General features: G+C 48.1%; 3 protein-coding genes across 3 annotated transcripts; all 3 read left to right on the top strand.

The window, feature by feature from the left end:
* The first annotated feature begins 3,553 nt into the window (after positions 1-3,553).
* On the top strand, positions 3,554-5,495 carry LOC146757925 (uncharacterized). The gene is made up of 3 exons (XM_085518836.1): positions 3,554-3,638; positions 4,316-4,439; positions 4,626-5,495. The coding sequence occupies exons 1-3, from the start codon at positions 3,584-3,586 to the stop codon at positions 4,777-4,779; spliced, it is 333 nt and encodes a 110-aa protein (XP_085374962.1). The 5' UTR covers positions 3,554-3,583; the 3' UTR covers positions 4,780-5,495.
* Positions 5,496-6,061: 566 nt separating this feature from the next.
* Positions 6,062-11,857, top strand: LOC107320259 (uncharacterized). The gene is made up of 7 exons (XM_085518834.1): positions 6,062-8,599; positions 9,255-9,326; positions 9,509-9,592; positions 9,677-9,778; positions 9,905-10,000; positions 10,678-10,801; positions 10,988-11,857. The coding sequence occupies exons 1-7, from the start codon at positions 8,506-8,508 to the stop codon at positions 11,139-11,141; spliced, it is 726 nt and encodes a 241-aa protein (XP_085374960.1). The 5' UTR covers positions 6,062-8,505; the 3' UTR covers positions 11,142-11,857.
* A 723-nt stretch (positions 11,858-12,580) lies between these two features.
* LOC146757924 (uncharacterized) lies at positions 12,581-18,459 on the top strand. The gene is made up of 7 exons (XM_085518830.1): positions 12,581-15,201; positions 15,857-15,928; positions 16,111-16,194; positions 16,279-16,380; positions 16,507-16,602; positions 17,280-17,403; positions 17,590-18,459. Exons 1-7 carry the CDS (start codon positions 15,108-15,110, stop codon positions 17,741-17,743), a joined length of 726 nt encoding a protein of 241 aa, XP_085374956.1. The 5' UTR covers positions 12,581-15,107; the 3' UTR covers positions 17,744-18,459.
* Positions 18,460-19,503: the final 1,044 nt, after the last annotated feature.

The raw sequence follows: 19,503 nt of genomic DNA, 5'->3' as shown, positions 1-19,503 counted from the left end.
GATCAATCCTGGTGCTGTGAGAGAAGCAGACTGCGGAAAGCCCCTGCTTAGGAGCAGAGGGTTGTGAGGTCAGAAAGCCCCGCTTTAAGGCTGTTCAGAAACTTAGGATCACCGCGATCTGCTGTGAGGAACCACGAGGCTGATGGGATTCAAGACAAAGTTCGAAATAAAGGCTGAAGAACAAGTTTGACGGGGTGTGGAAGAGAACAATGAGAACAAAGGCTCTCTCTAGGAGACAAGAGCTGCAATGGGGCACATAATCCCCACCTGATGGCGACCTTGACTGGAGGAGCAGCATGTGAACAGAAGAAACAACTTGTCCCTCTGATTGAATAAGCACTTGCAAGGACAGTTATGTGAAGGAGATTTGTTAAGTGTTCTGTTGACAAGTATGGGGATCGCGAGCTACGGGATGAAGCTTGAGATGTATGTAAAAGAGTCACCTTTCTTGACTGGGCAAGAAAAAAATGTCCCTGAATTTCCAGCAACAGATTGATAAGATTGAGTCCAAATCCTGATTTTCAGGCAGATGAACAACGAGGCTGCTATCAAGCAAACCGAATTACACCTAAGTCTTCAAGATTATGGAGAGGAGGTGGACGAGGAGGAGGAATTGATTTTTTGAGAGAAAAAAAATAAATCAAAGATGGTTTTTAACACAGAATCAGGAATTTCTCGATTCTTGCCAACAGATTTTCACTTCTCCTGTGTGGGCTGTATGGCACACCAGACGCCTGGAGTCTAGGGAAGTTAACCCCAAGTACTATAAAAACAGATAATGGACCTGCATATATTTATAAGGCCACTCAAATTTTCCTCCAAGGTTAGGGGGTTACACTTGTTACAGGCATTCCCATTCTCCCATTGGGCAAGCTATCACTGAGTGTGCTGATCAAACACTGAAATGTACTCGTAATAATGAAAAAGGGGGAGTATGGAAGACACACCACAAGAAAGATTATGTAAGGCTTTGTTTGTGTTAACTATTTTGAATCGCAATCAGACGGTTTCTGCTTGAGTAGCTGTTAGTTTTGGGCCTCCCCAGTGCTCCTTCACGCATATGAGTCCGTGCCTTCCGACACTGCATGAGGTCACCATGCCTGCGTGAAGCCGTGATGTCACAAAGCCCCATAGTGAGTCTGTGCTGGGGCACAGGCACTATTCCGGCACTTGCAGTGGCTGCTGCAGTGGTGGTAGCAGTATTGCGTGTGTGTGGGTGACCATGGTCCTCAAACACTTTCTCCTCCTCCTCCTTGTGGCCTGGCAGGCCTCTGGCATCCAGGCTGCTCCATGGGGAAGATCGAGAGTGGGTGAGTGAGTAGAGATGTGGCCAGCATCGATGGGCAGCACACGGTGCTCTCCGTGGATGAAGCCCAGGCCCTCCACATAAAGACCCTGCTGCGGCCCTGAGGAACAGCCTGGGGCAGCTCTGGAGCAGTCTCTCACTGCCCAGCTGCAAATCTTCCCCACAAGAAGCATGGAAGATCGTTTTATTTTCAATTGCTTTAACTTGGCCTTACTGCAGATGCCATCTGCAAGCCAACAGGTCACCAGGCCGCTCTGCAGCTTTGAAAATCCTTATCCACATATAAATTTCCTGTCCAACCTATAACAGGTCACTACAGTGGGGATATTTCTCCTCTGTGCTTGATTGTAGGTTCTCATGTTCTCATGTTTGGTTACAGATGTGCCCCCGGAGCGGGCTTTTCCAGTCCTTCCGCGGCCTCCTCTTCTTGATCCACGCTGGAATCCCAGGGGTAGGTAGTCAATCTTTACTGATTTTACAGATCCACATTTGCATCCTCTGTCATTACCCAGCCACTAAAGGACACTTCACTAAGGACGAAGGAGATCACAACATACAGTGGGGATATTTCCCCTCTGTGCTTGATTGTAGGATCTCATGTTCTCATTTTTGGTTACAGATGTGCCCCCGGAGCGGGCTTTTCCTGTCCTTCCGCGGCCTCCTGTTCTTGATCCACGCTGGAATCCCAGGGGTAGGTAGTCAATCTTTACAGATTTTACAGATCCTCATTTGCATCCTCTGTCATTACCCAGCCACTAAAAAACACTTCACTGAGGATGAAGGAGATCACACCATACAGTGGGGATATTTCTCCTCTGTGCTTGATTGTAGGATCTCATGTTCTCATGTTTGGTTACAGATGTGCCCCCGGAGAGGGCTTTTCCTGTCCTTCCGCGGCCTCCTGTTCTTGATCCACGCGGGCATCCCAGGGGTAGGTAGTCAATCTTTACTGATTTTACAGATGCACATTTGCATCCCCTGTCATTACCAAGCCACTAAAGGACACTTCACTAAGGATGAAGGAGATCACACCATACATAGGGAATATTTCTCCTTTGTGCTTGATCACTGCTGTACTTGTTGGTGATGAGTACAGAGTTCTGTGGCCTAATCCTCCCCATAAGCCTCAGGGTGATTCTAAAGGTAAGCTGCTGAAGAAATGAGCATTTCAGTGTTCTTTTTGTGTGAAATATAACTTCCTCTTTCCTTGGCCAATGCACAGACATGGAAAAGAGCAGAGTAGGAAAAGGTTACGTTTGGTGGTTTGCCAAGTGCTTTGTGAAAATGTCCTTGCTAGCCACTGCTGTACTTCGTTACTGCCAGCACCTACTAAGCAAACAGCTGGCAGACTGAGGCTGAATTTAGAGCTGGTGTGGGCTCCAGGGAGCTCCTGGCATCCCACGTGATTAGTTTTGTACCAGCATGTTGCTAGTGTAGGTAACTCCTTGAAAGATGCTCGTCAGTAGAAGAGAGAGATGAGCACTGTAGAACAATCTTGTGCTTGAACTGCATTCACTGTTATTTTGATCCGAAGAAATCTACTGACATTGCTCACTGGAGGTTCTCTGTCCTGTGTTTGTTTAAAGATGCAGCAGTAGCTGATGGTTTTCCATTCTTCCAGCTGCGTTCCGTTGCTGAACATCCAAAAGACCATACAGGTATGTGGTTTTTTACTTCCCCTGAGAGCTTTCATGCCAAATACAAGACAGGTATCTCTGCAGGCATGAAAACTGCATCCTGCTTGTATGTGTCCTCTCACTGCATAATCCCAGATATGCACTGCTATTCAGTTATGCTGATGTTGATCACAGTATGTGATGGGAACTTCTTATGCTCTCAGGTTTGGTTACAGATAAGCCCTCAGAGAAGGCTCTTCCAGCTCCTCTGCGGCCTCCTGTGCTGAATCCAAGCTGGCCTCCAAGAGGTAGGCAGCCAATCTTTATTGACTTAACAGAATGAACACTACTTTTCTATACTTTTTTCATGCAAAATTTAACTTTATGTTAAGGTACTCAGAGAGCACGTTATACATCTAGAAGAGGGAAAAAATCTCAAAAGGCATCTGATGTCTTAGACAAAACTGTGAAGAAACTGGTGCAGATAGACTACGGTGAGCCCCAGATCTTTTTTTCTTAAACTTTATTGATTCATTTGTGGCAGACTGCCTCCTGAAGATATCATCCTCCTGATGAGGAACAGATACTTATAATCTAACTCTTATGCTTTCTTTCTAAAGTCCCACCTGCAAAAAGTAGTCAGAAGAAAGGAAGCTATCGCATGCCTCCAGTTTCTGATGTAGAAAGAAAGGCAATGGATGAAAACGGCATGCCAGGTAAGTACTCTCCCCTGGCCACCCAGTGTCACGAAACAGAAATACTGTGTGTCAGTACGCTCTGGCCTAGTCAGCTCTCATGTCAGCACCTAAACCTGAATGTTTTAGAACACAACAAGGGCTGTAGAAGAAGCCAGGTATGGTTCATGTGGATCAGTACCACCAGTGTGCTAGAGAGATGCTTGCAATCCTCTATGGAGTGCTCAGCCATTTTCAGCTTCCCACTGTACCGAGTTCCCAGGGTTTCGGGAACATCAGGAATGCTCCCTTTTTAGAACTAGACAATTAGAGGGCTGTGACCTAAGCTGTACTGTGCTGAGGTCAGCTTTCCCTCTGCTACTGCCAAGTTAGAGTCCAGCTTCCAGCCTGGAGGACATCCTCACAGGGTGCTCAGGAGATGTGCGCTTTGGAGAGCAAGAGCATTTCTGCTCTAGCTCTGCTCCCCTTGGACAAAGACTGGACTCTCAACACCCATCTCTATCCCATAGTCCAGAGAAGCAGACAGGGGCAATATCGGTGTAGCCTCCCACTGCAATCCTTCTTGTCCTTTGTTGCTAAGACAACATAGATGGAGGAACCCACCACTGCGTGAGATGTTTCAGGCATGTCAAGCAGACTTTGAGATTATCTGTAGCAGAGAACAGAATATTGAGTTGAATTTTTTTCTTTTCCTCTAGTGGTGGACTCTGGGACAAACACAAAGGCAGGCAGCAACATACGTGAGCGGTTATATATTACAATGTCTTCAGTGGTCCCAATGGTGCTGCTGTCTTTGCGTCTGACGTTTTTACTTGGTAAATTGTAAGTTGGCTTTTCCCCTGAAGTCCTCATTGCTTCGATTGGCAATGAAACCCCTGAAGTTACAGTATACTGCATGGCCAAGTCAGCTGTTGGCAGTACTCTGCTGAATTCCTGTTGTAAGATTTTTTAAACTGGCTTCTTAATTCCCACATGATCAGTAGTATTTTCTGAAATCCATTCTTACAGAATTAAAGCGATAGAAAAGCGAAAACAGGGACAAGCTGACACTGCCACTACCTCCACTGGAGAAGATCAAACTGGAGATGCAGGGTCAAGGAAAGAACAAAATGATACTCTTACCCAAGAAGATGAGGACATCAACAACGGCCTCAGCCCATGACCCTGCACTTTTCCACCAGAGTTCACTCAGCTTTACAGCAACATGAGTGCAGGAGCCTCGCCTGTAACAGCATGTACCAGCAGCTCTCCTATTAGGTGGCTATTCTCCAGACCTCCACATCTTGCAATAAGACTCTATCTTATCTAGGAGGCAAGAGGTGGAAGGTGTGTGGTGCGTGTCACTGTACGGCAGTCAGCATCACTTTGTGGACCATTTCGCTGGAGCTGTTTGCCTTCGGAAGGGAGTGCTCAGAATGTTTACTGGTGGAAGATCTGGCCTGTAACCAAGTAACTCCAGCTTGGTACTGGAGATTGGTGGATGATAACATTATATCCTGAGAAGGCAAGATACAAGCGGACACCTCCCTGTTAATTCTTATCGGATGACAAGGCCCAGAAGATGGGAACAAAAGGAGTTCCTGCTGCGATCCAAAAGCCGGAAGCTGTCCCTCCAAAGAGCTGACTCAGCCACTTTGGACTTAGAAATAAGTCTGAACTGTCACTGGACAAAGTTGTCATTGTCTTCAACCAAGCAACAACTCCGATGACCCACCACAACTGAAAATCAACAACTGTACTATGAACGCTAGACGCAAGGTGGTGACTATCTCTCTTGCTTTCTACAAGGACTCCTTGCTTTTATTTCCTATAATCTTTTCTATCACTTGTCTTCTCTTCCACATCTCCTTAGGATTTGTAATAAACTTGTTAAACTAACATTTGACCTGTTGTGTATTAATAGTGCCATCGGGTATATGTATATTAAAAGAACCTCCTCTCCCTCCTATAAATTGAAGTGAAACAGCTGCCACCAGGCACTAATCCACCAGAATGGATGTGCCAGGGAGACCTGATGTCCAAAAGGCTTCCCTGAGCTATCATGGGCTGCTGCTGTGAATCAGGACAGGAAAGAGGCACTCAGAAGGATGGCTGACCACTGCTGACCACATCAGAGAGAAACAATGCAGTGGCAGAGGCTGCAGGGTTGGAGCTGGGAGGTGATAAATGAGCAGAAAGCAGGTGCTGGGCTAGGAGGGTGAGAGATGTGTCATCAAAAACAAGAATGGACATAAAGGTGGAATAGAGAATAATGAAATAATTAAAAATTAAATGTCCCTTGTTCCCCAGCCTGGAGAGGTGAGAATGTAGTCAGAGGAGCCCTGGCCCTGCAGCCTGGCCTTAGAGCACTTCCACTCAGAGCCTGAGAGGACAAGTACCCTGGCCAGGCAGCAAATGGGAGCCTCAGTGTCCCCCAGCAAGGAGTCCCCAGTTACTAAGACTCTCTGCCCCTTTTTGGTGGCACATGTATTGATGCAGCGTTCCGATCAGCCTCGCTCCCTGTGTTCGTTACTTCCTGTGTTCTCCTTCTGCTTCCAGAAGAGACATAGGACCAGCCCTATTCCTCTCATGGGTTGTCAAGTCCTCTGACCTGTAGGTGAGCATCTGGATTGGCTATTCCACTTGCATAGACTTAGGAGAGGGCTGCCAGTCTGCAGTAGCTGTAGGTACACACCTCCTCCTATGTGTCTCCCTGAGATTCCCAGGAGCCCCTTATGCTGCTGATTTCTCACAGCAGCCTGGATATCTGCTGAAGCAGCTCCTTGAGCAGGACACACCTGCACCCATGACATCCCTCTTCTTCCTCAGCACCCAGGAAGACTTCCAGATTCCAGAGTTTCTCACAGTCAACAGTCTGGACTGCCACAGGACTCCCTGGCTTGTCCACCTGGCTGCCCACATGAGCCCAGAGAGGCCGCATCCGCTCGGTCTGGGTCGGTGCCTCTGCTCGGCCACTGCGATGGGTGCCCACCATGCTAATTATAAGAGGCAGCAGCCTCTTACAGATCTCTCTAGAGCTCTGAAAGGAGGGGAGGGGAGAGGAGAGAGAAGAGGGGAAGAGAGGATCCTCCCTGCTCTCCCACCGTGCCCCAAGGAAGCCCAACGGACAGCAGAGGAAGAGCCGACTTCGGCCGTTACTGACAGGGCCGGCTCCTGCGGCGTGAGAGCTGCTGGGCAAGTGGGCAGTGCTGCAGCGAGACAGCTCCGCCCGGGGGCAGCTCCTCGGTACGGCGCAGCAGGGCAGGTAGCACTGCCTGCTGGTGACAAGGGGAGCAGAGAGAAGTCAGAGAGATGACGAACACACCCTGGAGAGAGAGAACAGCTGAGAGCTCACTGTAGGAGGAAAGAAAGGCTTGCGTTGGAGAGGACCTTAAAGCCCACCCAGTCCCAACTCCGGATCAGGATGCCCAGGACCCCCTCCAATCTGGCCTTGGGCATCCTTAAAGGATGTCCTGTGGGCTGTATGGCACGCCAGACGCCTGGAGTCTAGGGAAGTTAACCCCATGTACTATAAAAACAGATAATGGACCTGCATATATTTATAAGGCCACTCAAATTTTCCTCCAAGGTTAGGGGGTTACACTTGTTACAGGCATTCCCATTCTCCCATTGGGCAAGCTATCACTGAGTGTGCTGATCAAACACTGAAATGTACTCGTAATAATGAAAAAGGGGGAGTATGGAAGACACACCACAAGAAAGATTATGTAAGGCTTTGTTTGTGTTAACTATTTTGAATCGCAATCAGACGGTTTCTGCTTGAGTAGCTGTTAGTTTTGGGCCTCCCCAGTGCTCCTTCACGCATATGAGTCCGTGCCTTCCGACACTGCATGAGGTCACCATGCCTGCGTGAAGCCGTGATGTCACAAAGCCCCATAGTGAGTCTGTGCTGGGGCACAGGCACTATTCCGGCACTTGCAGTGGCTGCTGCAGTGGTGGTAGCAGTATTGCGTGTGTGTGGGTGACCATGGTCCTCAAACACTTTCTCCTCCTCCTCCTTGTGGCCTGGCAGGCCTCTGGCATCCAGGCTGCTCCATGGGGAAGATCGAGAGTGGGTGAGTGAGTAGAGATGTGGCCAGCATCGATGGGCAGCACACGGTGCTCTCCGTGGATGAAGCCCAGGCCCTCCACATAAAGACCCTGCTGCGGCCCTGAGGAACAGTCAGGGGCAGCTCTGGAGCAGTCTCTCACTGCCCAGCTGCAAATCTTCCCCACAAGAAGCATGGATGATCGTTTTATTTTCAATTGCTTTAACTTGGCCTTACTGCAGATGCCATCTGCAAGCCAACAGGTCACCAGGCCGCTCTGCAGCTTTGAAAATCCTTATCCACATATAAATTTCCTGTCCAACCTATAACAGGTCACTACAGTGGGGATATTTCTCCTCTGTGCTTGATTGTAGGTTCTCATGTTCTCATGTTTGGTTACAGATGTGCCCCCGGAGCGGGCTTTTCCAGTCCTTCCGCGGCCTCCTCTTCTTGATCCACGCTGGAATCCCAGGGGTAGGTAGTCAATCTTTACTGATTTTACAGATCCACATTTGCATCCTCTGTCATTACCCAGCCACTAAAGGACACTTCACTAAGGACGAAGGAGATCACACCATACAGTGGGGATATTTCTCCTCTGTGCTTGATTGTAGGATCTCATGTTCTCATGTTTGGTTACAGATGTGTCCCCGGAGCCGGCTTTTCCAGTCCTTCCGCGGCCTCCTGTTCTTGATCCACGCTGGAATCCCAGGGGTAGGTAGTCAATCCTTACAGATTTTACAGATCCACATTTGCATCCTCTGTCATTACCCAGCCACTAAAAAACACTTCACTGAGGATGAAGGAGATCACACCATACAGTGGGGATATTTCTCCTCTGTGCTTGATTGTAGGATCTCATGTTCTCATGTTTGGTTACAGATGTGCCCCCGGAGAGGGCTTTTCCTGTCCTTCCGCGGCCTCCTGTTCTTGATCCACGCGGGCATCCCAGGGGTAGGTAGTCAATCTTTACTGATTTTACAGATGCACATTTGCATCCCCTGTCATTACCAAGCCACTAAAGGACACTTCACTAAGGATGAAGGAGATCACACCATACATAGGGAATATTTCTCCTTTGTGCTTGATCACTGCTGTACTTGTTGGTGATGAGTACAGAGTTCTGTGGCCTAATCCTCCCCATAAGCCTCAGGGTGATTCTAAAGGTAAGCTGCTGAAGAAATGAGCATTTCAGTGTTCTTTTTGTGTGAAATATAACTTCCTCTTTCCTTGGCCAATGCACAGACATGGAAAAGAGCAGAGTAGGAAAAGGTTACGTTTGGTGGTTTGCCAAGTGCTTTGTGAAAATGTCCATGCTAGCCACTGCTGTACTTCGTTACTGCCAGCACCTACTAAGCAAACAGCTGGCAGACTGAGGCTGAATTTAAAGCTGGTGTGGGCTCCAGGGAGCTCCTGGCATCCCACGTGATTAGTTTTGTACCAGCATGTTGCTAGTGTAGGTAACTCCTTGAAAGATGCTCGTCAGTAGAAGAGAGAGATGAGCACTGTAGAACAATCTTGTGCTTGAACTGCATTCACTGTTATTTTGATCCGAAGAAATCTACTGACATTGCTCACTGGAGGTTCTCTGTCCTGTGTTTGTTTAAAGATGCAGCAGTAGCTGATGGTTTTCCATTCTTCCAGCTGCGTTCCGTTGCTGAACATCCAAAAGACCATACAGGTATGTGGTTTTTTACTTCCCCTGAGAGCTTTCATGCCAAATACAAGACAGGTATCTCTGCAGGCATGAAAACTGCATCCTGCTTGTATGTGTCCTCTCACTGCATAATCCCAGATATGCACTGCTATTCAGTTATGCTGATGTTGATCACAGTATGTGATGGGAACTTCTTATGCTCTCAGGTTTGGTTACAGATAAGCCCTCAGAGAAGGCTCTTCCAGCTCCTCTGCGGCCTCCTGTGCTGAATCCAAGCTGGCCTCCAAGAGGTAGGCAGCCAATCTTTATTGACTTAACAGAATGAACACTACTTTTCTATACTTTTTTCATGCAAAATTTAACTTTATGTTAAGGTACTCAGAGAGCACGTTATACATCTAGAAGAGGGAAAAAATCTCAAAAGGCATCTGATGTCTTAGACAAAACTGTGAAGAAACTGGTGCAGATAGACTACGGTGAGCCCCAGATCTTTTTTTCTTAAACTTTATTGATTCATTTGTGGCAGACTGCCTCCTGAAGATATCATCCTCCTGATGAGGAACAGATACTTATAATCTAACTCTTATGCTTTCTTTCTAAAGACCCACCTGCAAAAAGTAGTCAGAAGAAAGGAAGCTATCACATGCCTCCAGTTTCTGATGTAGAAAGAAAGGCAATGGATGAAAACGGCATGCCAGGTAAGTACTCTCCCCTGGCCACCCAGTGTCACGAAACAGAAATACTGTGTGTCAGTATGCCCTGGCCTAGTCAGCTCTCATGTCAGCACCTAAACCTGAATGTTTTAGAACACAACAAGGGCTGTAGAAGAAGCCAGGTATGGTTCATGTGGATCAGTACCACCAGTGTGCTAGAGAGATGCTTGCAATCCTCTATGGAGTGCTCAGCCATTTTCAGCTTCCCACTGTACCGAGTTCCCAGGGTTTCGGGAACATCAGGAATGCTCCCTTTTTAGAACTAGACAATTAGAGGGCTGTGACCTAAGCTGTACTGTGCTGAGGTCAGCTTTCCCTCTGCTACTGCCAAGTTAGAGTCCAGCTTCCAGCCTGGAGGACATCCTCACAGGGTGCTCAGGAGATGTGCGCTTTGGAGAGCAAGAGCATTTCTGCTCTAGCTCTGCTCCCCTTGGACAAAGACTGGACTCTCAACACCCATCTCTATCCCATAGTCCAGAGAAGCAGACAGGGGCAATATCGGTGTAGCCTCCCACTGCAATCCTTCTTGTCCTTTGTTGCTAAGACAACATAGATGGAGGAACCCACCACTGCGTGAGATGTTTCAGGCATGTCAAGCAGACTTTGAGATTATCTGTAGCAGAGAACAGAATATTGAGTTGAATTTTTTTCTTTTCCTCTAGTGGTGGACTCTGGGACAAACACAAAGGCAGGCAGCAACATACGTGAGCGGTTATATATTACAATGTCTTCAGTGGTCCCAATGGTGCTGCTGTCTTTGCGTCTGACGTTTTTACTTGGTAAATTGTAAGTTGGCTTTTCCCCTGAAGTCCTCATTGCTTCGATTGGCAATGAAACCCCTGAAGTTACAGTATACTGCATGGCCAAGTCAGCTGTTGGCAGTACTCTGCTGAATTCCTGTTGTAAGATTTTTTAAACTGGCTTCTTAATTCCCACATGATCAGTAGTATTTTCTGAAATCCATTCTTACAGAATTAAAGCGATAGAAAAGCGAAAACAGGGACAAGCTGACACTGCCACTACCTCCACTGGAGAAGATCAAACTGGAGATGCAGGGTCAAGGAAAGAACAAAATGATACTCTTACCCAAGAAGATGAGGACATCAACAACGGCCTCAGCCCATGACCCTGCACTTTTCCACCAGAGTTCACTCAGCTTTACAGCAACATGAGTGCAGGTGCCTCGCCTGTAACAGCATGTACCAGCAGCTCTCCTATTAGGTGGCTATTCTCCAGACCTCCACATCTTGCAATAAGACTCTATCTTATCTAGGAGGCAAGAGGTGGAAGGTGTGTGGTGCGTGTCACTGTACGGCAGTCAGCATCACTTTGTGGACCATTTCGCTGGAGCTGTTTGCCTTCGGAAGGGAGTGCTCAGAATGTTTACTGGTGGAAGATCTGGCCTGTAACCAAGTAACTCCAGCTTGGTACTGGAGATTGGTGGATGATAACATTATATCCTGAGAAGGCAAGATACAAGCGGACACCTCCCTGTTAATTCTTATCGGATGACAAGGCCCAGAAGATGGGAACAAAAGGAGTTCCTGCTGCGATCCAAAAGCCGGAAGCTGTCCCTCCAAAGAGCTGACTCAGCCACTTTGGACTTAGAAATAAGTCTGAACTGTCACTGGACAAAGTTGTCATTGTCTTCAACCAAGCAACAACTCCGATGACCCACCACAACTGAAAATCAACAACTGTACTATGAACGCTAGACGCAAGGTGGTGACTATCTCTCTTGCTTTCTACAAGGACTCCTTGCTTTTATTTCCTATAATCTTTTCTATCACTTGTCTTCTCTTCCACATCTCCTTAGGATTTGTAATAAACTTGTTAAACTAACATTTGACCTGTTGTGTATTAATAGTGCCATCGGGTATATGTATATTAAAAGAACCTCCTCTCCCTCCTATAAATTGAAGTGAAACAGCTGCCACCAGGCACTAATCCACCAGAATGGATGTGCCAGGGAGACCTGATGTCCAAAAGGCTTCCCTGAGCTATCATGGGCTGCTGCTGTGAATCAGGACAGGAAAGAGGCACTCAGAAGGATGGCTGACCACTGCTGACCACATCAGAGAGAAACAATGCAGTGGCAGAGGCTGCAGGGTTGGAGCTGGGAGGTGATAAATGAGCAGAAAGCAGGTGCTGGGCTAGGAGGGTGAGAGATGTGTCATCAAAAACAAGAATGGACATAAAGGTGGAATAGAGAATAATGAAATAATTAAAAATTAAATGTCCCTTGTTCCCCAGCCTGGAGAGGTGAGAATGTAGTCAGAGGAGCCCTGGCCCTGCAGCCTGGCCTTAGAGCACTTCCACTCAGAGCCTGAGAGGACAAGTACCCTGGCCAGGCAGCAAATGGGAGCCTCAGTGTCCCCCAGCAAGGAGTCCCCGGTTACTAAGACTCTCTGCCCCTTTTTGGTGGCACATGTATTGATGCAGCGTTCCGATCAGCCTCGCTCCCTGTGTTCGTTACTTCCTGTGTTCTCCTTCTGCTTCCAGAAGAGACATAGGACCAGCCCTATTCCTCTCACGGGTTGTCAAGTCCTCTGACCTGTAGGTGAGCATCTGGATTGGCTATTCCACTTGCATAGACTTAGGAGAGGGCTGCCAGTCTGCAGTAGCTGTAGGTACACACCTCCTCCTATGTGTCTCCCTGAGATTCCCAGGAGCCCCTTATGCTGCTGATTTCTCACAGCAGCCTGGATATCTGCTGAAGCAGCTCCTTGAGCAGGACACACCTGCACCCATGACATCCCTCTTCTTCCTCAGCACCCAGGAAGACTTCCAGATTCCAGAGTTTCTCACAGTCAACAGTCTGGACTGCCACAGGACTCCCTGGCTTGTCCACCTGGCTGCCCACATGAGCCCAGAGAGGCCGCATCCGCTCGGTCTGGGTCGGTGCCTCTGCTCGGCCACTGCGATGGGTGCCCACCATGCTAATTATAAGAGGCAGCAGCCTCTTACAGATCTCTCTAGAGCTCTGAAAGGAGGGGAGGGGAGAGGAGAGAGAAGAGGGGAAGAGAGGATCCTCCCTGCTCTCCCACCGTGCCCCAAGGAAGCCCAACGGACAGCAGAGGAAGAGCCGACTTCGGCCGTTACTGACAGGGCCGGCTCCTGCGGCGTGAGAGCTGCTGGGCAAGTGGGCAGTGCTGCAGCGAGACAGCTCCGCCCGGGGGCAGCTCCTCGGTACGGCGCAGCAGGGCAGGTAGCACTGCCTGCTGGTGACAAGGGGAGCAGAGAGAAGTCAGAGAGATGACGAACACACCCTGGAGAGAGAGAACAGCTGAGAGCTCACTGTAGGAGGAAAGAAAGGCTTGCGTTGGAGAGGACCTTAAAGCCCACCCAGTCCCAACTCCGGATCAGGATGCCCAGGACCCCCTCCAATCTGGCCTTGGGCATCCTTAAAGGATGTCCTGTGGGCTGTATGGCACGCCAGACGCCTGGAGTCTAGGGAAGTTAACCCCATGTACTATAAAAACAGATAATGGACCTGCATATATTTATAAGGCCACTCAAATTTTCCTCCAAGGTTAGGGGGTTACACTTGTTACAGGCATTCCCATTCTCCCATTGGGCAAGCTATCACTGAGTGTGCTGATCAAACACTGAAATGTACTCGTAATAATGAAAAAGGGGGAGTATGGAAGACACACCACAAGAAAGATTATGTAAGGCTTTGTTTGTGTTAACTATTTTGAATCGCAATCAGACGGTTTCTGCTTGAGTAGCTGTTAGTTTTGGGCCTCCCCAGTGCTCCTTCACGCATATGAGTCCGTGCCTTCCGACACTGCATGAGGTCACCATGCCTGCGTGAAGCCGTGATGTCACAAAGCCCCATAGTGAGTCTGTGCTGGGGCACAGGCACTATTCCGGCACTTGCAGTGGCTGCTGCAGTGGTGGTAGCAGTATTGCGTGTGTGTGGGTGACCATGGTCCTCAAACACTTTCTCCTCCTCCTCCTTGTGGCCTGGCAGGCCTCTGGCATCCAGGCTGCTCCATGGGGAAGATCGAGAGTGGGTGAGTGAGTAGAGATGTGGCCAGCATCGATGGGCAGCACACGGTGCTCTCCGTGGATGAAGCCCAGGCCCTCCACATTAAGACCCTGCTGCGGCCCTGAGGAACAGCCTGGGGCAGCTCTGGAGCAGTCTCTCACTGCCCAGCTGCAAATCTTCCCCACAAGAAGCATGGAAGATCGTTTTATTTTCAATTGCTTTAACTTGGCCTTACTGCAGATGCCATCTGCAAGCCAACAGGTCACCAGGCCGCTCTGCAGCTTTGAAAATCCTTATCCACATATAAATTTCCTGTCCAACCTATAACAGGTCACTACAGTGGGGATATTTCTCCTCTGTGCTTGATTGTAGGTTCTCATGTTCTCATGTTTGGTTACAGATGTGCCCCCGGAGCGGGCTTTTCCAGTCCTTCCGCGGCCTCCTCTTCTTGATCCACGCTGGAATCCCAGGGGTAGGTAGTCAATCTTTACTGATTTTACAGATCCACATTTGCATCCTCTGTCATTACCCAGCCACTAAAGGACACTTCACTAAGGACGAAGGAGATCACAACATACAGTGGGGATATTTCTCCTCTGTGCTTGATTGTAGGATCTCATGTTCTCATTTTTGGTTACAGATGTGCCCCCGGAGCGGGCTTTTCCTGTCCTTCCGCGGCCTCCTGTTCTTGATCCACGCTGGAATCCCAGGGGTAGGTAGTCAATCTTTACAGATTTTACAGATCCTCATTTGCATCCTCTGTCATTACCCAGCCACTAAAAAACACTTCACTGAGGATGAAGGAGATCACACCATACAGTGGGGATATTTCTCCTCTGTGCTTGATTGTAGGATCTCATGTTCTCATTTTTGGTTACAGATGTGCCCCCGGAGCCGGCTTTTCCAGTCCTTCCGCGGCCTCCTGTTCTTGATCCACGCTGGAATCCCAGGGGTAGGTAGTCAATCCTTACAGATTTTACAGATCCACATTTGCATCCTCTGTCATTACCCAGCCACTAAAAAACACTTCACTGAGGATGAAGGAGATCACACCATACAGTGGGGATATTTCTCCTCTGTGCTTGATTGTAGGATCTCATGTTCTCATTTTTGGTTACAGATGTGCCCCCGGAGCGGGCTTTTCCTGTCCTTCCGCGGCCTCCTGTTCTTGATCCACGCGGGCATCCCAGGGGTAGGTAGTCAATCCTTACAGATTTTACAGATCCACATTTGCATCCTCTGTCATTACCAAGCCACTAAAGGACACTTCACTAAGGATGAAGGAGATCACACCATACATAGGGAATATTTCTCCTTTGTGCTTGATCACTGCTGTACTTGTTGGTGATGAGTACAGAGTTCTGTGGCCTAATCCTCCCCATAAGCCTCAGGGTGATTCTAAAAGTAAGCTGCTGAAGAAATGAGCATTTCAGTGTTCTTTTTGTGTGAAATAGAACTTCCTCTTTCCTTGGCCAATGCACAGACATGGAAAAGAGCAGAGTAGGAAAAGGTTACGTTTGGTGGTTTGCCAAGTGCTTTGTGAAAATGTCCATGCTAGCCACTGCTGTACTTCGTTACTGCCAGCACCTACTAAGCAAACAGCTGGCAGACTGAGGCTGAATTTAGAGCTGGTGTGGGCTCCAGGGAGCTCCTGGCATCCCACGTGATTAGTTTTGTACCAGCATGTTGCTAGTGTAGGTAACTCCTTGAAAGATGCTCGTCAGTAGAAGAGAGAGATGAGCACTGTAGAACAATCTTGTGCTTGAACTGCATTCACTGTTATTTTGATCCGAAGAAATCTACTGACATTGCTCACTGGAGGTTCTCTGTCCTGTGTTTGTTTAAAGATGCAGCAGTAGCTGATGGTTTTCCATTCTTCCAGCTGCGTTCCGTTGCTGAACATCCAAAAGACCATACAGGTATGTGGTTTTTTACTTCCTCTGAGAGCTTTCATGCCAAATACAAGACAGGTATCTCTGCAGGCATGAAAACTGCATCCTGCTTGTATGTGTCCTCTCACTGCATAATCCCAGATATGCACTGCTATTCAGTTATGCTGATGTTGATCACAGTATGTGATGGGAACTTCTTATGCTCTCAGGTTTGGTTACAGATAAGCCCTCAGAGAAGGCTCTTCCAGCTCCTCTGCGGCCTCCTGTGCTGAATCCAAGCTGGCCTCCAAGAGGTAGGCAGCCAATCTTTATTGACTTAACAGAATGAACACTACTTTTCTATACTTTTTTCATGCAAAATTTAACTTTATGTTAAGGTACTCAGAGAGCACGTTATACATCTAGAAGAGGGAAAAAATCTCAAAAGGCATCTGATGTCTTAGACAAAACTGTGAAGAAACTGGTGCAGATAGACTACGGTGAGCCCCAGATCTTTTTTTCTTAAACTTTATTGATTCATTTGTGGCAGACTGCCTCCTGAAGATATCATCCTCCTGATGAGGAACAGATACTTATAATCTAACTCTTATGCTTTCTTTCTAAAGACCCACCTGCAAAAAGTAGTCAGAAGAAAGGAAGCTATCGCATGCCTCCAGTTTCTGATGTAGAAAGAAAGGCAATGGATGAAAACGGCATGCCAGGTAAGTACTCTCCCCTGGCCACCCAGTGTCACGAAACAGAAATACTGTGTGTCAGTACGCCCTGGCCTAGTCAGCTCTCATGTCAGCACCTAAACCTGAATGTTTTAGAACACAACAAGGGCTGTAGAAGAAGCCAGGTATGGTTCATGTGGATCAGTACCACCAGTGTGCTAGAGAGATGCTTGCAATCCTCTATGGAGTGCTCAGCCATTTTCAGCTTCCCACTGTACCGAGTTCCCAGGGTTTCGGGAACATCAGGAATGCTCCCTTTTTAGAACTAGACAATTAGAGGGCTGTGACCTAAGCTGTACTGTGCTGAGGTCAGCTTTCCCTCTGCTACTGCCAAGTTAGAGTCCAGCTTCCAGCCTGGAGGACATCCTCACAGGGTGCTCAGGAGATGTGCGCTTTGGAGAGCAAGAGCATTTCTGCTCTAGCTCTGCTCCCCTTGGACAAAGACTGGACTCTCAACACCCATCTCTATCCCATAGTCCAGAGAAGCAGACAGGGGCAATATCGGTGTAGCCTCCCACTGCAATCCTTCTTGTCCTTTGTTGCTAAGACAACATAGATGGAGGAACCCACCACTGCGTGAGATGTTTCAGGCATGTCAAGCAGACTTTGAGATTATCTGTAGCAGAGAACAGAATATTGAGTTGAATTTTTTTCTTTTCCTCTAGTGGTGGACTCTGGGACAAACACAAAGGCAGGCAGCAACATACGTGAGCGGTTATATATTACAATGTCTTCAGTGGTCCCAATGGTGCTGCTGTCTTTGCGTCTGACGTTTTTACTTGGTAAATTGTAAGTTGGCTTTTCCCCTGAAGTCCTCATTGCTTCGATTGGCAATGAAACCCCTGAAGTTACAGTATACTGCATGGCCAAGTCAGCTGTTGGCAGTACTCTGCTGAATTCCTGTTGTAAGATTTTTTAAACTGGCTTCTTAATTCCCACATGATCAGTAGTATTTTCTGAAATCCATTCTTACAGAATTAAAGCGATAGAAAAGCGAAAACAGGGACAAGCTGACACTGCCACTACCTCCACTGGAGAAGATCAAACTGGAGATGCAGGGTCAAGGAAAGAACAAAATGATACTCTTACCCAAGAAGATGAGGACATCAACAACGGCCTCAGCCCATGACCCTGCACTTTTCCACCAGAGTTCACTCAGCTTTACAGCAACATGAGTGCAGGTGCCTCGCCTGTAACAGCATGTACCAGCAGCTCTCCTATTAGGTGGCTATTCTCCAGACCTCCACATCTTGCAATAAGACTCTATCTTATCTAGGAGGCAAGAGGTGGAAGGTGTGTGGTGCGTGTCACTGTACGGCAGTCAGCATCACTTTGTGGACCATTTCGCTGGAGCTGTTTGCCTTCGGAAGGGAGTGCTCAGAATGTTTACTGGTGGAAGATCTGGCCTGTAACCAAGTAACTCCAGCTTGGTACTGGAGATTGGTGGATGATAACATTATATCCTGAGAAGGCAAGATACAAGCGGACACCTCCCTGTTAATTCTTATCGGATGACAAGGCCCAGAAGATGGGAACAAAAGGAGTTCCTGCTGCGATCCAAAAGCCGGAAGCTGTCCCTCCAAAGAGCTGACTCAGCCACTTTGGACTTAGAAATAAGTCTGAACTGTCACTGGACAAAGTTGTCATTGTCTTCAACCAAGCAACAACTCCGATGACCCACCACAACTGAAAATCAACAACTGTACTATGAACGCTAGACGCAAGGTGGTGACTATCTCTCTTGCTTTCTACAAGGACTCCTTGCTTTTATTTCCTATAATCTTTTCTATCACTTGTCTTCTCTTCCACATCTCCTTAGGATTTGTAATAAACTTGTTAAACTAACATTTGACCTGTTGTGTATTAATAGTGCCATCGGGTATATGTATATTAAAAGAACCTCCTCTCCCTCCTATAAATTGAAGTGAAACAGCTGCCACCAGGCACTAATCCACCAGAATGGATGTGCCAGGGAGACCTGATGTCCAAAAGGCTTCCCTGAGCTATCATGGGCTGCTGCTGTGAATCAGGACAGGAAAGAGGCACTCAGAAGGATGGCTGACCACTGCTGACCACATCAGAGAGAAACAATGCAGTGGCAGAGGCTGCAGGGTTGGAGCTGGGAGGTGATAAATGAGCAGAAAGCAGGTGCTGGGCTAGGAGGGTGAGAGATGTGTCATCAAAAACAAGAATGGACATAAAGGTGGAATAGAGAATAATGAAATAATTAAAAATTAAATGTCCCTTGTTCCCCAGCCTGGAGAGGTGAGAATGTGGTCAGAGGAGCCCTGGCCCTGCAGCCTGGCCTTAGAGCACTTCCACTCAGAGCCTGAGAGGACAAGTACCCTGGCCAGGCAGCAAATGGGAGCCTCAGTGTCCCCCAGCAAGGAGTCCCCGGTTACTAAGACTCTCTGCCCCTTTTTGGTGGCACATGTATTGATGCAGCGTTCCGATCAGCCTCGCTCCCTGTGTTCGTTACTTCCTGTGTTCTCCTTCTGCTTCCAGAAGAGACATAGGACCAGCCCTATTCCTCTCATGGGTTGTCAAGTCCTCTGTCCTGTAGGTGAGCATCTGGATTGGCTATTCCACTTGCATAGACTTAGGAGAGGGCTGCCAGTCTGCAGTAGCTGTAGGTACACACCTCCTCCTATGTGTCTCCCTGAGATTCCCAGGAGCCCCTTATGCTGCTGATTTCTCACGGCAGCCTGGATATCTGCTGAAGCAGCTCCTTGAGCAGGACACACCTGCACCCATGACATCCCTCTTCTTCCTCAGCACCCAGGAAGACTTCCAGATTCCAGAGTTTCTCACAGTCAACAGTCTGGACTGCCACAGGACTCCCTGGCTTGTCCACCTGGCTGCCCACATGAGCCCAGAGAGGCCGCATTT

This window comes from Coturnix japonica, chromosome 18 (assembly GCF_054131305.1).
Source record: "Coturnix japonica strain WE chromosome 18, WE-NBRP24, whole genome shotgun sequence".
Taxonomy (NCBI): domain Eukaryota; kingdom Metazoa; phylum Chordata; class Aves; order Galliformes; family Phasianidae; genus Coturnix; species Coturnix japonica.
Note: the sequence above shows the minus strand (reverse complement) of the source record. Positions and strands in the feature narration are given on the sequence as shown.